We start from the raw sequence: 17,589 nt of genomic DNA, 5'->3' as shown, positions 1-17,589 counted from the left end.
GTCTGCCTTGCAAGCGCTAACCAAGGAAAGATCACGACCAGGGTTCGATCCCCCGGCGTCCCATATGGTCCCCCCAAACCAAGGGCAATTTCTGAGCGCTTAGCCAGGAGTAACCCCTGAGCATCAAATGGGTATAAAACAAAAACAAAAATAAATAAATAAAAAATAAAATTTCTAAAAAGGAGAGTGAAAGAAAAGCATAAGTTAATAAAAGCACCCAGTTAGTCACTGCCAAAAGTTGAGAGGTCCTGATGTAGGTAGGAGAATTCATCAAACTTTCTAGGTAAGAAGTTTCCATGTCCTTCAAAGTATTTAATAGTTCAGATTCCACATTGTTGAACTCTCCCCCATGGATTCAGTCCATCCTGTTTATTAACCAGTTGAATGAGGTTACTGGAACTTGAGATCTTAACTGGGTTTCAATATTCCAGTAACGTGGAGTGAAGTAAAATAAGTATAAAAGCAGAGTGACTTTAAAAAACAAAACACCAAAACACACACACAAAGACAAAACAAAACAAGGGGCCGAAGCGATAGCATGGAGGTAAGGCATTTGCTTTGCATGCAGAAGGTCAGTGGTTTGAATCCCAGCATCCCATATGGTCCCCTGAGCCTGCCAGGAGCTATTTCTGAGCATAGAGCCAGGAGTAACCCCTGAGCGATGCTGGGTGTGACCCAAAAAACAAACCAAACCAAAACAAAACACTAGAATCTTAGGCAAGCCAACTTTCTTCTTTATCAATCTAAACTTACTATTAGCCTCTATGTTACTTTCCTGATTGACTCTGCATTATCTTTCCAAACTAATTCATACCTGGGCTGGCCCCTAGACTTGATTGCAAACCTAGTATATACCCATGTACTGTAGATTTTAGGAAGCCTGCAGTTGCCTTGCTTTATTTACATGCACAGAAAAATCCCCAAGATAAGGTTTCTTCTTCCATTGTATTGAAAGATAAAAACCCACCTCTTTATTAAAACTGACCCCCTTCTTCCTTGCCCTTCCCATTGGTGTTGTCTTCGCAATGGGTGTGACATACTCGAAGTGCTCAAATATATGTAGGTACAGTGTGCTGAGACTACAACAATCAGGGATCATACTCAGGAATGTGGGCAAGTGCCTGGGAATCAAACATGAGGCTTCAATTTTGCAAGGCACTTACTCCATAGAGTCACATCTGGAGTCCTTATTCCCATTTTAGAGTTGATAATCCAGGTTCAAGAAAGTTAAGAATGACTTTTCTGGGGCCAGAGTGATAGCACTGTGGGTAGGGACTTGCATATGCTTTGCACACAGCCAACCAACCTCAGTTGGATCCTCAGCATTCCATATGGTTCCCAGGGTCTGCCAGGAGTGATTTCTTACTTTCTTTTTTTTAAAGATGATACTCACTTTTATTTTTTTCTCAGCTGATTCTACCCTCCCACAAACACCCAAATTATGGTATTATATATTAGACAGAGTTACTTGGGATAGGATAAAATTGCAAATCTGAAGTCTGTTATATTTAATCTGGGGTAAATTATACTTTGAACTTGGAATACTTTGAACCTAAGTCTTATCCACTGCTGATGGGAATTCTGCCTAGTCCAACCTTAATGGAAAGCGATATGGAGATTCCTCCAAACACTGGAAAGTGAGCTACCATACGATCCAGCTTTACCATTCCTAGGGATATACCCTAGGAACTCAAAAATACAATACAAAAATCCCTTCCTTGGGGCAGGGCGGTGGCGCTAGAGGTAAGGTGCCTGCCTTGCCTGCGCTAGCCTAGGACAGACTGATCCCCCGGCATCCCATATGGTCCCCCAAGCCAGGAGCAGCTTCTGAGCGCATAGCCAGGAGTAACTCCTGAGCATCACCGGGTGTGGCCCAAAAACCAAAACCAAAAACAAACAAACAAAAAAATCCCTTCCTCACACCAATATTCATTGTAGCGCTATTTACAGTAGCCAGACTCTGGAAACAACCAAGATGCCAGGAGTGATTTCTGAGAACAGAGCCAGGAGTAACCCCTGAAGGCTGCTGGGTGTGCCCCTCAAAAGAATGACCTTTCTTTGATGTCAGGCACATTCGTTACTTATAAAGGTCAGATTTAAAAAAAAAAGCATTTTAGCATTTGATGAAATACCAGACAAAGCAAAATAACCTGTCAGTCTGTTTAGCTTCTGCAACAAAGTAAAACATTTATTTTCATCTATTTGAAATTGCAGAAAAGGGAGATCCTCCAAATGAAATAAGAAAGGGGGAGGTTATTGCAGTGTCTGTTATTACAAATAAAGGCACTAAAATAAAAATATAGCTGGTACGTTCTTTAGTGTCCTCTGTATTTTTTTTTAGTGAATGTAAAATTTTAATTTGAACTTTCCTAGTTTGTGGCTAAAGCTCCCTCCACTCCTTTATCAATTTTTCTTCAGTAGTTTTAATATACTTCTCATGAGGATTCTACTCTTTTTTTTTTTTAAAGATCCCACCTGTCTAGGAAAGAGCAATGGGGTTCAAGTGGACTACTGTATGAATTTCAAACCAGCCCTTACACACTAATGGGTGGCCTTTCATTTCTCTTAACCCTTAGTTGCATCAAAGTGAGTGATGCTTCTGATGCAAGTATTTATCTCCTTCCAGAGTGCCTTTAAGGATGAGATAAAGAGGAGATAAGGGCAATGGGCCAATTCATACTTCCTCTAGTTGACTCTGGAGAAAGAGAACTGGAAGCAGACTTGTATTATTTTAACGAACTGTCTTTCAGCCGGAAGGCCTTTGGAAGATGGAAGCAGCTTTATGAGCTGTATTATGAGCCAGGGTCATTTTCTCACTTCGTAGCTGTTCTCTCTCACTGGATTATTGACGCAATGTTTAGAAGAGGGTGTCAATGTTCGTGAAAGAGTTTAAAAAGTAACAAGCATCCGATTTTACTTGTGGTGCATTGCACAACCCTAGAACAATAACGGCAGCCAACATCCAAGTCCACACCGGCTTTGAATAGGGGGAGGACGTCAAACTGTCACCCTGATATCACTAGATTCATTTTATTTCACCCTTCATTCCCTTGGGCCTGATACGTTATCCAAAGCATGCAGTTTAGACGTCCTAAATGCAAGTGTGCCTGCAGCTTTATTTTGCATTTTTTAAGGATTTTTAAAAAATATATATAAATCTTTATTTAAGCACCATGACTACAAGCATATTTGCAGTTGGATTTCAGTCATCAACAGAATAAACCCCTTCATCGGTGCAACATTCCCACCACCAATGGCCCCTCTTAGTTTGCATTTTAACTTTATTTATATTTTTATTTATAATGCATTTTGCATTATATGTATTTTGCATTTTTACTGCCTTTTATTTTTGCATGTTTACGGGAAGCAGCGAGATACATCTTCCCCATGCGGCTGGAAGGTCTAAATCTAAGGACACCGGCACCGGGTGCAGTTATTTCCGTTCAAGTCCCCAAACACTTGGGAACCAAAAAGCGGGGGTTCCCGGTCCGTCCGTTCGTAGTAGCTGGGGGGGTGCGATTGAAGAAGAGTCTCGCGGAAATGAGCGGCTGCTTCGAGCCCCCCCCAGCGTGGAAGCCGCCGGGCGGGAGCCGAAGGCCCTGCCTTCTGCTTTCAGAGGCCACGCCCACCACACTCGGAGGCCACGCCCACCGCCTTCGGAAGCACCTGCCCGAGGGCGCGGGTTTCTCCGCCACCTCCAGAGAGCCGGCGCGTGCGCGTGCGCGTGCGCCTGCCTGCCCCCGGGCGCCCCCGTAGTCCCGCCCCCGGAGTACGTGATGCAGGAAGTGACGTCAGCCAGGGCCGCGAGGAGGCGGGCCCGGCTATAACCCACCGCCGGGGTGCGCCCGGCTCTTCAAAGGGCGTCCGCGGCGGCCGGCGGCGGCTGTGCGAGAGGCGGGCAGCGCACGGAGGACGCGCTCGTAGTGGTGCGGTGCGGTGTGCAGAGGTGAGGCGAGGCGAGGCGAGGCGCGGGACGCTCCCGGATCCCTGCGGCTCGCGGGCTCAGTCCGTTGCAAAGGTCTTGGTTGGGGGAAGCCGTCCTCGGGGCGCCCAGGCCGTGCGGTGCGTGCGGGATTGGGAGCGGGAGCGGGGCTGCCCTGTGCCCGCGGCCCACGGCTCGGTGTCTCCGCCAGTCGCGCCCCGCTCGCCGCGCGCGTTGGAGTCCCGGCTCGGGACTGACGGCAGGTGCTTCCCGCGGCGCGGAGCACGTGGCTGCACCAGGAAGTGTCCCCGGGCGGGCGCCGGGGTCGGGGTGCGGGGGTGACCTTGAGCGCGTGGCCGGCCGGCGCCCTCCCGGGGGAGGGAGCCTCGCTGCTGCCCGGGGACGATCGCTGCCAGCCGCGATCCCCACCGCCCCCAGGCCCTGGGCCCTCGACGCTGCAGCTCGTTGGCTTTGGGCGCGGGGAAGCCGGGGGTCCCCTCGGTGAGCCCCAGCACCGAGCCTCTTCGAGTACGCCTGGCTGGGAAAAAGCCGCTTCGCTCCAGCTCGCTCTCTTGTCAGCCGGGCGCTGCAGAGAGGCCAGGGGGGCCGATTCGGGGTAGGGTTCCACTTTGTCTTTGTCCCCGTGGAAATCAGGGCCACTTGGAGCTCACAAGGCTTTGTCTCGTCTGTGCGTGGCTGGCTGGTGGGGCGATCCCCCCCCCGACACCCCCCTCCCCGGTGGGGGCTGTGGGAGAGAAAAATGCTGGGTCCCCTTGACGTTTTCCGCCGCTGTCCACTGTTGGCTGCGTCTTTGTGCGGGAACCTGGACATGCATGACCTTTTTTTTTTTTTTCCATTTATGACCTTTTTTTTTTCCTCTCCACTTTTTGTGGTTGTCGTTGGCTTGTTTATTTTGAACGACCTCCGATGCTTTAGGTATATGCAAACTCGACGTCTGCACAGGCCAGGCATTCGTTGGTGGTCTTCTAATTGCAAAAATGTATTTGTTCAGAGTGAGTTTTAAGCGGTTAGAAGTTGCAGAGGACTCTACTGTTCCTGCTTTCTGCCCCCACCCCCGCCCCAAGCTTGGTGGCTTGGGGGTGTGGGGAAGCACATGGTAGGAAAACGTTGACCCGTTACCGAAGAACCTAGATACCTTGATTCTAGGCTGTAGGTAAGAGTCGAAATACTAGCTGTTAATTCAATTCACTTGTCTCCGAACTGCTGCTGGAGAGTCTGACCTTATTAACAAAGTCACTTAAGAGAATGTCCTCAAGTTGTTTCCTACTGGAGTTCTTATTAACAAGTATTTGTTGCCCCTGCTGGGTTTTTCCCTTCTCAAAATATGCTTTGCCCCCTCAAAAAGTGATTCTTGTTTTTCATTGTAGTCACCAATGTGAATTTACAGCTTGGGGTTTTAGGGTTCTTTTTTGTATGAAATACAGTAGTGTTTGTGAATCTTGCCAGAACTTTGCCAGAAGATTGTAGGCTGAAGAGTAATTGCTAACTCTGCCCTAGGCAGTTACTTGCCTTTGATAACGGGCTAATCTATAACGGGGAAAGCCTCCCAGCTTGAACTTGAATTAGATGACAATCAAAGTGAGGTAAGAGTGATCCTCTTACCTTTTGGGTGCCCTGTGTTTGCCTTGTGTGCGTTCTTTGCCAGATGAACGTGACACGAATAGACTAACTTGGCTACGAGTGGTCTTGACCTTGGCGTCAGGAAATTTTTTTTTATCACCAGAATGCTAAGAAGGGGTGAAGTTTATGCTTGTTTTCTTTTGTTTCGACCGCCCTTTCATTTTAGTCCTGTCCTGTTGGACTCTTGTGGGGAGGAAGGGCTGGGCCACAATTCAAAAGTGCTCAGGGTTCACTCCTCCTGCCTCCATATGTGGTGCTGTGGGGTAAAACTCGGATTGGCCCTTGTAAAGCAAGTGCCTAAGCTCTCTGGCCCCTCACATTAAAGTTTGGGAAAATCTTATGGGGGAAATGTGCTAGTTTTGAGGGCTGGAGACATGGTATCCAACACCAAAGGGGAAAATTAACCTTGACCATCTCTTTTCAAGATTTGAGTATAGGGGCTGGAGAGATAGCACAGCTGTACCTGCGTTTGCCTTAGATGCAGAAGGACAGTGGTTGGGCCCGGAGAGATAGCACAATGGCATTTGCCTTGTGAGCAGCGGATCCAGGACCAAAGGTGGTTGGTTCGAATCCCGGTGTCCCATATGGTTTCCCCGTGCCTGCCAGGAGCTATTTCTGAGCAGACAGCCAGGAGTAACCCCTGAGCACCGCCGGGTGTGACCCAAAAACCAAAAAAAAAAAAAAAAAAAAAAAAAGGACAGTGGTTGGGGGTTCGAATTCCGGTATTCATATGGTCCCCTGAGCGCTGCCGGGTGTGACACAAAAACAAAACAAAGATTTGAGTATATGCAAGTATTCTGAAGGACTCTGCAGAAGCCTTGGAGTTTGCAAAACAGGTCAAGTTGGATGCCCGAGGCAAACTGAAGTTCCTTTTGACCAGCGAGAGAAATTACTCAATGGGGCGAGCACATGATTTTATACAAGAGGTCTGAGTTTGATCCCTAGCCCTTAGTGAACCTAGAGCAACTCCTGAGCACTGTCAGGTGTGGCCCTAACTTACCTAACCCGGCCCCCCCCCCCCCCCCCCCCCGCCTTTAAAATGAGCTGCATGACTGGGAAGGTGGCTCAGTGTTAAAGCAAATGCATGTTTTAGGCACTGAATTCCTTTACCAGCACTACTTGGGTATATAGTCCTGGTGCCTCCTCACAAGCACCTTTAGTAGTTCTCACAGCCACCCAAAAGGGTAATAGGAGACAAGAATTTTTTTCTTGTTTTTATGGGAGGCTGAACCCTGTGGTGATGGTGGTGCTCAGCATGTTCTTTGGGGAGAATCCTAATGCAAAGCATACAGTCCGGTCTTGGCCTCTCTCCCTAGTTCAAGCAGCTTATTTTAGGTAAAATGCAATGCCAGCTTTGGGTATCTCAAAGTTTGGTATTTGACTTTCCCTGCCTTTACTTAGCTCTATGTACTCTATAGAAAACTTTTTGAGACACCCTAAGGTAGCTTATGACCTCAAGATCATGAAATGGAAATTAACTCCACATTTTATGAAAGGAAGAATAAGATGATTTGAATTTTAGAGAAGTTTAGAAAGGGTCTTATCAAATGCTGTGGCTTGCTCAATTGTAGCACCTAAATCAATTAATACATAGAATCATAGTTTTCCAACCATTATGTTCGAAAACTCCAGAGATAAACCTGGAATTTTATATATGTGAAGGCCATTTTGAAAGAATGACTCAAATTTACTTTTATGAATACTACAGATTTACAGGTTCTGTTAAAATGGAATCACCTAGGTCACATTTACTTCCTTTGACTTGATTTATATGAAGTAGTCTCAATTTTGTGCTTGGGGATAAAAATTCAAATAGTGTGTTTTCTCAGTTAAAATACATTTAATTAAAAAACCTGGAAGTGTACTATTTTTGGAGCAATAGTACACCGAGTTGGGCCTTTTCCCATAACCTGGCCAACTCAGTTTTGATCCCAGACAGCTCATATGGTCCCATGAGGCCACCAAGAGTGAGCGCTGAGTAGAGCACAGAGTAAACCTTGAGAAGCTGATTGTGACTCCAAAACAAAAAAATGAATTAAAAGTATTTCTATTTTAATGTTAGAAAATGTTATAATGCATCTTACTAGTATCTGCCTGTTTTTATAGACTTGCCAATCATCAGTCTCTTTAGCTTTTGTATTTATATTACCATGGAATAATGCAAAGTAAAAATGTACTTAGGTTGTTTAAATGTGTTGTCACAGTAGTCCGTATTAAGGTTAATTTAAAATTGGAAGATTTTGAGGTTCAGACTTGTAGACTGCCTTTTCCTAGAAAAGGGTGAGTAAAATTGGTTCTGGGTGGTGCCCTTCTAGTTCTGGCTCTAGTGATTGGGTTTGTACAGTTCTGGTGCAATGATACTGATAAGCTTTTTGTACCAGAAGGGGTAAGAGATTGTGCTTCTAGGAATATGATCTATTACTTATTAATTAAGACAGGAATTAAAAATTATTCACAAGGTCTTGTGTGCTTAAAGCAATACTTGTGATATAAGAAAGGTCTTAAAATAGTGTTAATAAATGCCCATTTTATACATCTTAAGAAATATCCACTTAAATCTAGACTTCAATGAGCTTCAATTCAGTAAGCTTTCATTTAACATAGGACATAATAAGGAATATTTTCCTTTAAGTTTTCATGTTTTTGTTTTTTTGGGCCACACCCAAAGGTGCTCAAGGATTATTCCTGACTCTGTTCAGAAATCACCCCTGGCCTGGCTCAGGGGATCATATAGGATGCTTTAAATAAGAAAAGCTAATAAGAAATTAATTTGTTTTCTTCAATGTCCAGGGATGGAATGCAATTTCAGTATCCTGTTGTACTTTATGTTTAGGTGATCTGTTTAAGGTTTCTGAGTAGGTCACTAACCTCAGATAATTGACTTTATCTGAAACAGCATACTTTTTTGGTCTACTATTCTTTTGCATCAGAGATTTATAAAATCACTTGGGAGCTTAATTGAAACTATCAGGTGGTCTTAGTGACATTATACTTTGATATTATACTCCTTAGTGCCAACAGTGATAGAATATGTTGTTATTCTGCATATAGTATGTTTTTTTATTCCTCCCAATAGCATCCTTTTTTTAAAATTTTATTGATTGATTGATTGGTTGTTGTGCTCAGGGGTTATTCCTGGCTCCAGGCTCAGAAATTGCTCCTGGCAGGCACAGGGGATCATATGGGAGCCTGATTCGGAACAGATGACCAGATGACCTCCTGCGTGAAAGGCAAATGCCTTACCTCCATGCTATCTCTCCGGCCCCTCAGGGGTTACTCTTGTCTTTACTCAGAAATTGCCCCTGGCAAGCTGGGGGACCAAATGGGTGCTGTGAATCAACAGGGTTCCTCCTGGGTCAGCCACATGCAAGGCAAATGCCCTACCACTGTGTTATTTCTCTGGCCTCCCAATAACATCCTTAAAGGAGTACTTCCACCCTTATTTAAGATCTGCTCAAGTATCTTATTAAATTTAGTTGTCATGTTAGCTAAATCTGTTGGTGAAAAATCCTTTCTAAAAAGGTGATACTGCTATTTGGAGGGCTGGGCCAACGCATTTCCTGTGTTGCATAGAGCTCTGCATATGAAGCATACAAATCAGCCATGTGTGTTATCTCCTCAGGCCTCACTGAGTATATTTTAAAGCACATTTAATATATAGTAATAATATATGAAAAATCCACAAGGTGTGGGGGCCTGGAACAATAGCACAGGTAAAGCATTTGCCTTGTATATAGCTAGCCTGGGTTTGGATTTGGTCCCAGCACCCCAGATGGTTCCCCAAACCCCCACACCAAGAGAGGTCCCTGAGTGTAGTGCCAAGAGTAAATCCTTATACACTCCATGAGTGGCCCAAAACCAAACCAAAAGTCCATACTGATTTTTATTCTATTTTTATTCTATTCTATAATTAGAATTAATATTCTAATTTAATCCTAGGCTCTTCTGCGTGGTGGCTCAGAATGATGGATCAAGCCAGAGCAGCAATTTCTAACTTGGTAAGAAAAAGTTAAACTTTATTTTATCTCATCAGTTATAAGAATATTAAGGCTACAAATGTGGTTTTTACTTTGTGATGTCCAAGGCATCTACCATGGGGTTTTCATTTACATTTTGAGTGTAGTTATGTCTTGAAACATCAGTGATTGTACAGAGGAATATGTATTCTTTTGGATCGAGTTAATTACAGAAAATCTTGTCCAAAGTTTCTGAGTATTTTGGATCTGGTGAAGGGGGCAAATAGATGAGATATTTTAAAGGAAAATACATATTTTAAAGTTTTGATCAGAACATTCACCAGTAGGCATACACAGCACAAACCCTGAATGAAAAGTCTTATAATGAAGTAGACTAATAATGTGTGAACTAGTTCACAGGGAAGAATGTTAGTTTGAAAGAGAACTACTTCCTTAAGAATGTATAACATGGGGCCGGGTGGTGGCGCTGAAGGTAAGGTGCCTGTCTTGCCTGCGCTAGCCTTGGACGGACCGTGGTTCGATCCCCCGGTGTCCCATATGGTCCCCCAAGCCAGGAGCAACTTCTGAGCACATAGCCAGGAGTAACCCCTGAGCGTTACCGGGTGTGGCCCAAACCCCCCCCCCCAAAAAAAAAAAAAAAAAAGAATGTATAACATGGGCCTGGAGAGATAGCACAGCGGTGTTTGCCTTGCAAGCAGCCAATCCAGGACCTAAGGTGGTTGGTTCGAATCCCGGTGTCCCATATAGTTCCCCGTGCCTGCCAGGAGCTATTTCTGAGCAGACAGCCAGGAGTAACCCCTGAGCACTGCCGGGTGTGACCTAAAAACCAAAAAAAAAAAAAAAGAGAGAGAATCTATAACATACTATACTGTATGTATATAGTATACTATACTATACTGGCCAAAGTTTTTGTAAATGTTCTCTTTTTGACAATGATTTCTTTCTCTTAAAATGTTTTCAGTTTGGTGGAGAACCTTTATCGTATACCCGGTTTAGTTTGGCTCGGCAAGTAGATGGTGATAATAGTCATGTGGAGATGAAACTAGCTGTAGACGAGGAAGAGATTGTTGAAAATAATGTGAGAGGTAATCATGCCAGTGTTAAAAAGCCGAAGAGGCTCAATGGATGCATCTGCTATGGAGCTATTGCTGTCATCATCTTTTTCTTGACTGGTAAGAGTGACCATTCATATCTGTTCGTTCATCTCAGCAAACATTTATTTTGTAGTTTTTTTATATGCCATTTTAGTAGGCCTTGGAAGAGGACTAAGGTTTAGCCTGTCTCTCACCTCCTGGTGGGAGAAGAGTATATGCTTCATTCCAGCATAGCATACAAATGTTAGCTGGAATTTTTTCACCATACACAGGATATTTGTAGCATAAATCCTTCATCTGAGGACCCAAATAAGGCTCTGGGAAGAAAAGGTATAGCTGTGTATGTTTTGAAATAGTACATTTTTATTTTATTTTATTTTTTTGGTTTTTGGGCCACACCCGGCAATGCTCAGGGGTTACTCCTGGCTCTGCTCAGAAATCACTCCTGGCAGGCAAGGGGGCCCATATGGGATGCTGGGATTCGAACCACCAGTGGTCCTGAGTCAACAATTGCAAGGCAAACGCGCTACTGCTGTGCTATCTCTCCGACCCCATGAAATGGTACATTTTTAAAGCTAGAATAGATTATATGATTTCAATACACAAAACTCAAATGATGGGACCAGAGAGATAGCATGGAGGTAAGGCATTTGCCTTGCATGCAGAAGGATGGCGGTTCAAATCCTGGCATCCCATGTAGTCCCCTGAGTCTGCCAGGAGTGATTTCTGAGCATAGAGCCAGAAGTAACCCCTGTGCACCGTCAGGTGTGACCCAAAAACAAAAAGAACTCATATGAGATACATTTCTTTCCTTTCTAATTTGATGATTTGATATTTGATGATTGATACTGATTTGATGATATGATTTGATTAAAATGATTACTTTTTGTCTTTGCTAAAAATATTAATTCCTATAGGAATAGGAATAATAATAAGTGAAGTTTTTTGAGCTTACCTTTTAAACTTTTTCTTGTTAGGATTTATGATTGGGTACTTGGGTTATTGTAAGCGTGAATGTGGGAGACTGGCAGCCACGGAGTCTCCGGACATGGAGAATGAAGAACCTGAAGGACCTGAAGAAAGTTTTGAACCTGAGGCATCACCTCTCTTACTGTGGACAGACCTCAAAACAATGTTGTCAGAAAAACTAGATACCACAGACTTCACCAGCACCCTCAAGTAAGCTTTGAACTACCTTTAAGTTCAGTCTGAAACTTACAAAAGCTACCATCAATCAGGTGCAGAAGAACCCAATAGAGATGGCCATCTGAAGGAATGAGTTTTTAATAACTGGGAAGACTTTCCCTGGTTAGCTAGAAAGTAACAATTTCAAACTACATTGCTAAAGAGAATAGCATATTGTTTTCCCCTTGAAAAAGGACAGAAAAAAAATAAAAGAGCTGGAGTGATAGCACAGCAGCAGGCCGTTTGCCTTGCACGCCAATGACTTGGGACGGACCTGGGTTTGGCTTCTGGCATCCCATATGGTTGGTTCCCTGAGTCTGAGCACAGAGCTAGGAGAAACCCCTGAGCACCCGCCAGGGGTGTCTCGAAAAGCAGAAACAAGACAGCCTTCAGCCTCCTTGATCTTTTTATTTGGCTCTTGAAGCTCGATTGCTGTAGAACTTTCTCCTGTTGAGATTTTCTGACTCACCCCTTTGTAAGTTCTGCTGGAAATTATTATCTCTAAGGGTACTGGTAGCCTTCTTTCCTTTCTAAAGCAAGATTAATGTGAAAAGTGTAATTTGATAGATGTCTAGCTTTTTTTTTCTCTTGGCTGTCACTCATCTATACCATAGAAAATATCCTCAAGATTTTTGTTAAGATTTTTTTGGGGCAGGAGTGGTGGCGCAAGTGAGAGGGTGTCTGCCTTACACACCCTAACTTAGGACAGACCTTGGTTCGATCCCCCTGCATCCATATGGTCCCCCAAGCCAGGAGCAATTTCTGAGCGCATAGTCAGGAATAACCCCAGAGCATCACTGGGTATGGCCCCAAACTCCCCCCACCCCTGATTTTTTATTTTAAATCTTATTTAGATAAGCAAATGCTTTAACTCTACAGAGAACGTAATTATCTCTTTTGCCTAGCTATTTATTTCAGTGGTACTTTTTTTCTTAAGTTGAAAGGCTACGTCTTGATATCTTCTAGTGAGTACTTTAGTGTATACTCTTCATTCAGAAAGTATGAATACTTTGCTACACTCACTCTCCCCACAAAAGCATCAAGTAACTTAAGCCATCGAGATAGCTGTAATGTCAGGCTGAGTTCATGCAGAAGCCCAGGTTCAATCCCTAGCACTTTCTAGGGCCCAGAAAACTGTCAGATGAAGCTGAGAACCACAGGAGATTGAAATTCAGTTGAAAATTAAAGCTGTATGTCTTGATCTTAATAGTACTGTCTTTGTTTTTGCCTATAGCAGAATGCATGGAAGCTCCTTATATACCTTAAAACTACCCTAAAGAGATAAGTTGCTTTCAGATCTTGAAGAAAGTTTTGTTTTGTTTTGTTTTTCAGGCCACACCCGTTTGATGCTCAGAGGTTACTCCTGGCTAAGCGCCCAGAAATTGCCCCTTGGCTTTCCTTGGCTAGGGCTTGCAAGGCAGACACCTTACCTCTAGCGCCACCTCGCTGGCCCCACTTGAAGAAATTTTTTTTTTTTTTGGTTTTTGGGTCACACCCAGCAGTGCTCAGGGGTTACTCCTGGCTGTCTGCTCAGAAATAGCTCCTGGCAGGCACGGGGGACCATATGGGACACCGGGATTCGAACCAACCACCTTTGGTCCTGGATCGGCTGCTTGCAAGGCAAACGCCGCTGTGCTATCTCTCCGGGCCCACTTGAAGAAATTTTAATGACTTCCATTTTATTTTTTGATCTCCCAAGTGCTTAGGAAATTCTAGGGGGCCCCCTTGGCATTTCTTGGCCAAACAAGTTGTCAAGTCAGGGATGGTGTTTTGCATACACACTGTAGTTCCCGGAGTACACCAAGCCATCTAGAAGAGTGAGGCCTTTGAAACAGTTTTGAGTATTTAAGTTCAATATTTTAAATTAAATAAGTTCATTTAACGTGTCATCTTCCTCCAGGTGGCTGAGTGACAATTTATATACCCCTCGTGAGGCTGGATCTCAAAAAGATGAAACCCTTGGTTTCCTTATTGAAAATAAATTCCGTGAATTCAAACTCAGCAAGGCCTGGCATGATGAACATTTTATTAAGGTTCAAGTCAAAGGCAGGTATGTTGAAAGATGTAAATACTTTATAAGTTACCTATATTCGAGTATAAGCTGACGACCCCCCCCCCCCAATTTTACACTAAAAACTAGGAAAACTTAGTGACTCTAGTATAAGCTGAGGTGGAAAATGCAGCAGCCACTGGTAAATTTCAAAAAATAAAATATACCCAAAACAATTATAATAATTGAGGAATCAGTAGGTTAAATGTTTTTCAATATTTATTGCTAAAGAAAAACTAAACTAACAACAATAACTTAAACTAAAGTGCAGGAAACCATAGCTAAATCACAAAGGTTACATCCTTCAAAATTGGATTCCTTCTCCTCATCTGTATGTTCAAATAGAGCTTTAGCTGTATCTGATGTGAGGGTATCAGCATAGACACTGTCATCACTGAGTTCACAGATAACATCACTGCTGTCGGTCCTCATACAAAGCACAGAATACTGTGGATTAAATAGCTCAGTGGCATACAGTTCAGCTCAGCCGCAACTTGTGGACTGAGCTGAAGAACTGCCCCCTCCAGCAGACGGCAGAAGATGACTGGAGACTATGTACATTTGATTCAGTGCATGATGAATCACGTAACTTGTATGACCCGAGTATAAGCCAAGTTCAGGTTTTGGGGCACAAATTTTGTGCTGGGAAAACTCAGCTTATACTTGAGTATATATGGTAGCTGTTTCCATATATGCTGAATATAACAAGGGATTTAAAATTAAATAATGTAAGCCAAATATTATTTCAAGGCTATTCGGCTTTTTTCTCTCAAGGCATCAACTTTATTTTAAATAAATCTTTTTTCACAGTTCTCGAAACTCAGTGACCCTCCTGCGTACAAATGATAATACACCATTCCTGGTGGACAATCCTGATGGTTATGTGGCATATAGTAAAGCTACAACCGTTTCTGTAAGTAGGAACATAGTGCACGAGACTTTCCTTGTTGAGCAACTCGAAAACAAGTTGTCTACTATTCTTAAGAGTTGTAGTATGAATTTGTAAAATGAACTATGGTCATGAACTATTCTTGTTTTTAATACTCAGCACAAAATCTCAAGTCTTCATCTTGTAAGCCAGGTCCTAAGTATTTCACAAACACTCAAGCATATTTCAATGTAAAACTGTTCTAAAACTTAGCTTTCCCTCTTCTTGCCACATTCTTCTAAATATCAGCATGGTTCTTTCTGCTCAAGTCTCAGTTTTAGCACGACCTCTTTAGGGGGGAAGTATTCTTGATAGTCTTACCCAAAAATACCCTTAATTTAATCAGCTTTTCACTGTCCTATTTTGTCTTCGTGGTACTTAAAAGAGCACTTATCTATTCTACATCAGAATAAAAACTACATGAAGGACTCAGCAGGACTAGAAGGGGAAAGTTCGTTTCATTTCCTCTAGGTTCCAGAACCTTAGACAGTGAGTGACGACTTGTAATATTTGCCAATTGAATTACATGTATCAGATTTTCTTCCTGGTGTGGGTACAAATAAAAATAGCACTCTCGAATGAGATCTAATCTTAGTTTAATTATTTTTACAGTTGATTCTATAAAAATTAGAGGCAAATTTGACCAAACCACTACCAGAGTGGAACTCAGCAAGCCTTGAGGGAAGCAACCCTTCCCAGCAATTCTCTGGCATCACATAGTTCTACAGGCTTTACTGGGTCCAGCTCTAGAGGACCCCTGAGCACCTCGGGGCAGCTCAGGGAATCAACCTCTGGCAAAGCATCTTCAGGCTCTTGCGTTTGAGCCACTGTCTGTGATGCCAGAGATCAAACCAGAATTAGAAATATGCATGGCATGAACCTTAACAACCAGTGTGATCTCTTCATCCCCTACTACTACAGAAGTGGTCCCAGGAAGTAGCTCAAGTGCAAGACACATGCGTAGCACTTTAGGTTCTGAGTTGAATGTGGCACTGCATGCTGCCCACTTCCCACTCCCCCACCAGCAGATCCGGATAGCCCTGAGCACCACTGGTTGTCATCCTTAGAAAAATTAGGAGCTCAAAAATAAGCAAACAAACAAAAAAAGAAAAGTTAAGAGCTCAAGTGATAGTATGGTGGGGAAGGTGCTTGGCTTGCACACAGCTGATTCAGGTTCATTCCCTAGTATCCCATATGATCCCTCAGGCCAGGAGTAATCCTTGAGCACCACTGGATGTGGCCTCCCCAAGGGGGGAAAAAAAAACAATAATAAGAGTAGTATATAGATCTACCTAGGCTCTCTGGTTAAAAACCACAAATTTGCTCATGGGGTCTCTGCCTAGTGGAAACCTTCAAGCCAGATGACGGTGTTTGTTTGTTTGGGTCACATGTGGCAGTACTCCAGGGTTACTCCTGGCTCTGCACTCAGAAATCATTCCTGGCAGGCTCGGGGGACCATATGGGATGCTGAGAATCTAACTAGTCTGTCCAGGGTTGGCTGCCTGCAAGGCAAATGCCCTACCTCTGTGCTATTGCTTCAGCCCCATATGATGTTTTATAATCATTATTTGGTGGAGTGATACACATGCAGCATCAAGACTCATTCCTGATTGCAATCAGGAATCACTCGTTGCAGGCTCAGTGGGCCAGTATGGGGGTGCTTGGAATCAAACTGAGTTAGCCACATGCATGACAAATGTTCTCTCTGCTGTGCTATACATTTGGCCTTTATGATTATAATTTAGCTTCCTATTTTTCTGTGCCATTTTCCTGGGCTACCTAAAAGCCAGGGGTATGGAGATGGGTAGATTATTCTCTGAGGAAATAGTGACAATTTTAGTTCACTTACAGTCTTTCTATATCTAGATGTTTTGTTGTAAATTTGTTAGTTTATATACATCTGAACTTTGTTAGTGTTTTAGGAACATTATGTTGACAGCTTATGTAGACATCTATAAAATGGTGTATCTAGGTCACTGTATTGTAGTGTTTACTCTAACATTCAGTTAAGACTTAGTCTTATACGTATTATATATTTATAATCATGCATCAGGAGTGGGAATGCTATATAGTTGGTGTTGCTATGGCCAAACTTTAATAATTTTTTTTTTTTTGGTTTTTGGGCCACACCCGTTTGACAAGCTCAGGGGTTACTCCTGGCTATGTGCTCAGAAATCGCCCCTGGCTTGGGGGGACCATATGGGACGCCGGGGGATCGAACCGCGGTCCTTCCTTGGCTAGCGCTTGCAAGGCAGACAGACACCTTACCTCCAGCGCCACCTACCCGGCCCCAAACTTTAATAATTTATATTTAAGGGCCGGAGCGGTAGCGCAAGTGGTAAGGCCTTGCCCATGCTAGCCTAGGACAGACCTTGGTTCTAGCCCCTGGTGTCACATATAGTCCCCCAAGCCAGGAGCGATTTCTGAGTGCATAGCCAGGAGTAACCCATGGTCACTGGGTGTGCCCCCCCCCCAAAAAAAAAAAGAAAAAAATTTATATTTGTATGCAGCTCTGTTTAACATCCTGTTAGCCTCTCTCTTCACTCTAAGTCTGAAGTAAAGAACTGTATATTAATATATAAAAAGTATGAGAATGAAAAGATGCTTATAGGATACTAGAAATTTGCTTTGATTCTTAATAATCAAACCAATATTTTAATTTTATTTTTAAACTTTATTTATTGATTGATTTTTGGGCCACACTCACTGGTGCTCAGGGATTACTCCTGGCTCTGTACTCAGAAATCACCCCTGGCAGGCTGGAGGACCATATGGGACACCAGGAATCTAAC

The 17,589-nt window shown here is 43.4% G+C and overlaps 1 protein-coding gene across 1 annotated transcript in view; it reads left to right on the top strand.

The window, feature by feature from the left end:
• The first annotated feature begins 3,837 nt into the window (after positions 1-3,837).
• TFRC (transferrin receptor) overlaps positions 3,838-17,589 on the top strand; it is a 37,600-nt gene continuing 23,848 nt past the window's right edge. The window contains exons 1-6 of the mRNA XM_049774448.1: positions 3,838-3,946; positions 9,503-9,561; positions 10,502-10,712; positions 11,612-11,813; positions 13,720-13,869; positions 14,680-14,782. Of these exons, the coding sequence (XP_049630405.1) occupies positions 9,526-9,561; positions 10,502-10,712; positions 11,612-11,813; positions 13,720-13,869; positions 14,680-14,782 (702 nt within the window). The 5' untranslated portion in view covers positions 3,838-3,946; positions 9,503-9,525. The remainder of the gene's footprint in view (positions 3,947-9,502; positions 9,562-10,501; positions 10,713-11,611; positions 11,814-13,719; positions 13,870-14,679; positions 14,783-17,589) is intronic.

This window comes from Suncus etruscus, chromosome 6 (genome assembly GCF_024139225.1).
Source record: "Suncus etruscus isolate mSunEtr1 chromosome 6, mSunEtr1.pri.cur, whole genome shotgun sequence".
Taxonomy (NCBI): domain Eukaryota; kingdom Metazoa; phylum Chordata; class Mammalia; order Eulipotyphla; family Soricidae; genus Suncus; species Suncus etruscus.
Note: the sequence above shows the minus strand (reverse complement) of the source record. Positions and strands in the feature narration are given on the sequence as shown.